General features: G+C 38.9%; 1 protein-coding gene across 1 annotated transcript in view; it reads right to left on the bottom strand.

Moving 5' to 3' along the window:
- Atp6v0a1 (ATPase, H+ transporting, lysosomal V0 subunit a1) overlaps nt 1–6,032 on the bottom strand; it is an 80,538-nt gene that overhangs the window by 43,725 nt on the left and 30,781 nt on the right. The window contains exons 3-5 of the mRNA XM_013037426.1: nt 5,591–5,669; nt 3,301–3,398; nt 1,950–2,078 (exon numbers count right to left, since the gene is read on the bottom strand). Of these exons, the coding sequence (XP_012892880.1) occupies nt 1,950–2,078; nt 3,301–3,398; nt 5,591–5,669 (306 nt within the window). The remainder of the gene's footprint in view (nt 1–1,949; nt 2,079–3,300; nt 3,399–5,590; nt 5,670–6,032) is intronic.

Here is a 6,032-nt window from a genome sequence, read left to right as displayed (position 1 = left end):
CCCAGAGTTCAAGCCCCAGGACCGAAAAAAAAAAAAAAGGGAAAAAAGAAAAACAAAGAGATCTTGAAATCCTTCCTTCCTTCATTCCTTCTTTCCTTTCTTTTTCAAAACGAAGTTTTGCTAATTTAGTCCTAGCTGGCCTTGAACTCAAGATCTTCCTAATTCAGTCCCCCCCAATTCTGGGATTACAGGAGACGAAAGATATCACAGCAACATTTCAGCAGTAAACTAAAGGGAACATCAAAGGGGAAAAGCTAACCAGGCATTGGTGGCTCACACCTATAATCCTAGTTACTCAGGAGGCTAAGATCTGAGGATTGTAGTTCAAAGCCAGCCCAGACTGGAAAGTCCATGACACTCATCTCCAATTAAGTACAAAAAAAAATTGGAAGTGGAGCTGTAGCTCAAGTGGTAGAGGCCTAGTCTTGGGCAGAAGAGCTCAGGGGCAGTGCCCCAGGACTGACACACACACAAAAAGGAGGGGTGGCTAGATATGGTGGTGAATGCCTGTAGTTTGTTCTAATGAACAAATATGTCTGTTGCAAAAGACCTAAAACACTTGGAAAGAGTTAATCACATTGTCCACACCCTCTTATGTGATGACTTTGGGACATTATCACCAGTTTCAAATTCTCAACTCAGTGAGCAAGCTGAATTTTCCACCAAACCTCTACTGATACATAACTAGTCTGATTCTTGGGAGGACCTAGCAATTAAGTTCACATGAGCTTTTCTTCTGCCCTCACCTCCACAAATCTTTTTAATTGGTGTGGCTTCTCTTGAGTCAAATCTGTAGTGACTGAGGAATGTATCACAGTCTCAGTACATTTCCTCTAGATTAGTGGTTTTCAAACTATCATGCTCATCTATTAAAATGATGACTGGGCCTGACCCCAAAGTTTCTGACTCAGCAGGTCTAGGGTAGGACTGATAATTTCTAGTTCTGACAAGGTCCCAGGTGAAGTGTTGCTGCTGATTAGAGAACTGTACCAACTTCGAGACATGGTCTTTTTTCAAGAGACAGAAATTAAAAATAAAGCTAAAGGGTAGTAATCAATGCTCACTAGAATAGGCCCTCTATATTTAAAAGCTCTGCAATGTATTTTTGTTATGCAAAGAAAATAAACTACACACTATAGTAGTAATTAGAACAATCTCTGAAATGTCTAATGCTACTAATCATGACTAAGACATCAGTCAAAAAAAGTTACCAGTATTTAGTCCATGAGAAAAATTGCTTTCAGATTGAAAGATAATATTTCTTTCCAGGTTTAACTGGAAGAAAGCAGCCTTTTGTAAGCCTCTTAAGTCCTTTTAAGGGGACCACTTAAGTAAACTGCCATTTATCAACTTATTTACCTATTTAACCCAGGAACTTGTTAACATTTTTCCCTGTAAAATGATGAAGTTATGTTTAGGGAAAATCCAAATATGCTTGCTAGTATTTCCATACAACATATTAAGAAACTTTTGGAAAAAAATCAGTAACAGGTGTTTTCTAAAAGTATTGAAAATGTGCCCAAAGCTTTAAAAGTGAACACAAAGATAAAATGCAAATATAATCAAGGGTTTGTTGGTTAAATATTTGTTATTATTTTGCATATAGCCAGATGTTATTTTCTTACACTTTAACCTTAAGAATATACTTACCTTATAATATTAAGCTGTATCTAATATAAAAATTTTAACTACATTTATGCAATGACTTTAGGGTTCCTTTCTTTCCCCATCTTAAGATGAAAATTTGCAGATGTGAAAATATACAGAACCATGGCTGGCTATGTACTGCATGAGAATGGAACACAATCTGACATTTCTTCAAATAAAAGGTGCAAAAATGGTATTGCTTCCAAACTAGCAAATTAAAATAATTATTGGAATCAAATCATGGCCCATGTGTGCAGGTATATTATCAGCTGCTCAAGAACTATAAGAAACAATAGTCTGACCTCATCAAAAAACTGCTGAGTTTTGCGAAGTATAAATTTTAATTCAGTCAGTTCCAGGAAGTTTCTCTTCAGAGCTTCCTGGTTTGTATTGATTTCCTTCAGTTCATTTTCAATCTTCTCAAAATTGGCCTAGAGGGGGAAAAAAAGTTAAATCAAGCTAAGCTCAATATGCTTACTCTGAATTCAATGAATTTAGCCTGTCAAAGATACACCTACCCAGAAAATACTTCTGATTTTGCTGGACCAAGTTTCTTTATGTAATTTTTCTGCTTAACATAATCATTATCTATAGATTTTATTGTACACTCTGTAAATGGTTTTTTGTTTAAATCTAGAGGTTGCTGAACTCAGGTGCTATTCCTGGGTGCTATTCCTGAGCTTCCCTCCCCCCCTACCGCATCAATGCTGGTACTCTACCACTTGAGCCAACTACACTTCCAACGTTTTGGTACTTAATTAGAGATAAGAGTCTCATGGACTTTGCTGCCCCAGCTTGCTTCAACCCCTGATCCTGAGATCTCAGCCTCTTGAGTAACTAGGATTACAAGCATAAGCCTCTGGTACTCATTCTTTTTTTTTTTTTTTGGTCATGGGCTTGAATTCTGGGCCTGGGCGCTGTCCCTTAGCTCTTCAGCTCAAGGCGAGTGCTCTACCACTTGAGCCATAGCACCACTTCCAGTTTTCTGGTGATTTATTGGAGATAGGAGTCTCAGAAACTTTTCCTGCCCAGGCTGGCTTTGAACCACAATCATCAGATCTCAGCCTCTTGAATAGCTAGGATTACAGGCATGAGCCATGTGCCCAGCTGCCATTCTTTTTGTTTTTGTTTTTTGTTTGCCAGTCCCAAGGCTTGAAGAACTCAGGGCCTGGGCACTTCCCTGAGCTTCTTTTGCTCAAGGCTAACACTCTACCACTTGGGCCACAGCCCCATTGCTGGCTTTTTCTTTTTATATGGTACTAAGAAATCGAACCCAGGGCTTCATGCATGCTAAGCCAGCATTCTACCACTAAGCCACATTCCCAGCCCCTCTGGTGCCCATTTCAAGAGGACAAATATTATTAAAAAGCCCAGGGGCTATTCATTTACTCTATGATTAATAGACAACTAGATAATTTGACATTAATCCAATAAGGGTTCAATAAATCAGTAAACATTTATTTAGTAGTATATGAGATATGAGATACTGAGATATTGAGATACTGTCTGAAACATAAAAAAGGGAATTTACTTATAGTCAATCCACTATGTTCATAAGGTTGGCAAGAATTACTCTACTCACTACCTACTCAGAAAGTAATTTCCATACTTAATCAGAAAAAAAAAATATTTTGTTTTCTCAGAATTATTTACCTCTAAATCAATCATGTCCCGAGGGAAGGGTACCTCTGGGTTTTCACCAGTGTCCATAATGGGAATGTTAGCTTTCCTTATCTCTTTTTCAACAAATCCTAAAATGATAAGAGTCAAAACAGTCACATCTAACTATACAAGTCTAGAACTGCAACTATTAGAGGAAAAATAGTAAGATTTAAAACCTGGCTACAAAGTATTTCAGCCTAAGAAAGACATTTCATATTTCCACCATATCCTTTTTTTTTTTTTTAAATGTTGGTCATGGGGCCTGAACTCTGGGCTTGGGTGGGCACTGTCCCTCAGCTCTTCAGCTCAAGGCTAGTGCTTTACCACTTGAGCCACAGTGCCAATTCCGGCTTTTTCTGCTTATGTGGTGCTAAGGAATTGAACCCAGGGCCTCATGCATACAAGGCAAGCACTTTACCACTGAGCCATCTTCCTAGCCCTACCATATCCTTTCTTATACCCCACACTCTCTAAAGCTATTCTAAAGAGGATAGTAAACCCAGAACCCACATCTTCCTTCCTTCCCTCTTTACTCCCTTCAATATAAATATATATGCTCAATATAAATGCTCCCCAAAATATGTTCCCCAAGTATGACAGTTCAGTTTGTAAATATTATTATGGCCAAACACAGTTAAAAAATATATATAATATAAATGAACATGACACCACACAGTAGTAAAACAACTCTTGGCCAAAAGGATGTATTACATTTGAAAACAATCAGGTTTTTTGTTCGGTTTGGGGGGTTTGTTTTTAGTTTGGTTTTGTGGTGCTAGGGTAGAATTCAGGACCTTACTGCATGCTAGGCAAGTACTCTACCAAGCTCTCAGGTAAGTTTTAAGTGTAAAAATTTAAATATGCAAACACATTTTAAAAATATTGCAAAAGGATCAAAATACCAAAAGAGAAAAGTGTTTCAGAGCCACCTATCATCCAACTCTAAGAGGCTTGGTACAGTGGTAAGATAGTAGGTTTGGATACAAACAGAAAAACATGGTTTAAAATACTAATTTTTTTAAAACTTTTTTTAATTGTGAAAATACTGAACAGAGGGGTTACAATTACTTGGGCAAAGCCGGGCACTGGTGGCTCATGCCTGTAATCCTAGCTACTCAGGAGGCTGAGATCTGAGGATCGCGGTTCAAAGCCAGCCCAGGCAGGAAAGACTGTGAGACTCGTATCTCCAATAAATCACCAGAAAACTGGAAGTGGCGCTGTAGCTCAAGTGGTAGAGTACTCGCCTTGAGCTGAAGAGGTGAGGGACAGCACCCAGGCCCAGAGTTCAAGCCCCACAACCAACAAAATAAAAAAAACAATTACTTGGGCAAGATGAAATACTAACTTTATCATGACTACTTATGTTCCTGGGCAAGTCACTAAAACTCTCTGATCTTTAGGCACTTTGGTCATTAAATGGTTAGCACTCATCCTGAAGGAAACTTAAAGAGAATGAATAAGTCATTTACTCATTCATTAGCCTACGTTAAAAGGTGGCTCTGCTGACATCTGAAATTGACAGTCCTCTGCTTTCTTCTCTCAGCATTCTATAATGTAGTTTTGCTATTAAATCTCATGAAAAAATTACTGCAGGGCTGGGAAGGTGACTCAGTGGTAGAGTGCTTACCTTGCATGCATGAGGCCCTGGGTTCAATTCCTCAGCACCACATAAGCAGAAAAAAAAAACAAAAACAGAAGTGGCACTGAGGCTCAAGTGGTAGAGTGCTAGCCTTGAGCTGAAGAGCTGAGGGACAGCACTAAGGCCCAGAGTTCAGGCCCCACGACCGGACCCCCTCACCCCCCCCAAAAAAAAAAGGAAAGGAAAAAAGAAAAAAATAACGGCAGTACTTTCCACCTGCCCTGTTGTTTGAACAAAGTTTCTAGCCTAAACCCGACAAAATCTATTTGTATATATTGATCATCTTAATGTCTCTTTTTCTCTCCTGTAATATTTCCTTCCTTTATTAAAAGCACTAATGTCTAGCTGGGTGCTGGTGGCTCATGGCTGTAATCCTAGCTACAGAGGAGGCTGAGATCTGAGAATCATGGTTCCAAGCCAAACCCAAGCAGGAAAGTCCGTGAGACTCTTATCCCTAATTAACCACCAAAACCCTGGCACTGTGGTTCAAGGGTACAGCACTTGCCTTAAGATGAAGAGCTCAGGGACAGCACCCAGACCCAGAGTTCAAGCCACACGACCGACCAAAAAAATAAAAAAAGTATTAATGTCTCTAATCTACATAAATTATAGTGACATCATACAAGACCAAAATGCACATACGAAGTTTTCGATCCATTTCTTCACATCTTCTAACTTCATTCACAAATTTCCGTTGGAAAACATTCACATCTGGATTTAACTGAAAAATAAAAACCCATTTAAAAACTTCAAATAAATGCATCCATTTCCTATAACAAGCAACATCCTTCAAAGTGAAAACCTAATTTTGTATCAAGGTATACTGAAACTAATCAAAATCATTTAATGATCTATGTAAATTTTTTTGCAACCAGTCACACAAGCTAAGCCAAAACCTTCCTTCCTTGCAGCTACAACACATTCCTGGAATGGAAGCAGCAGGCAAAGCAGCGAGCTCCCTTCCCAACATCTAAAATTAGGGGACTAGGTATAGAACTCTGGTTTCCTTCTCTTTTTCTTCTCAAGTAGAGAAGACAGAAAGCATCCTTTTTTTTTGATGGGGGGGTCTGGTCGTGGGGCCTGA

The sequence above is a fragment of the Dipodomys ordii genome, unplaced genomic scaffold (assembly GCF_000151885.1).
Source record: "Dipodomys ordii isolate 6190 unplaced genomic scaffold, Dord_2.0 Scaffold7, whole genome shotgun sequence".
NCBI classification, from domain to species: domain Eukaryota; kingdom Metazoa; phylum Chordata; class Mammalia; order Rodentia; family Heteromyidae; genus Dipodomys; species Dipodomys ordii.
This window is presented reverse-complemented; position numbering and strand designations above follow the sequence as displayed.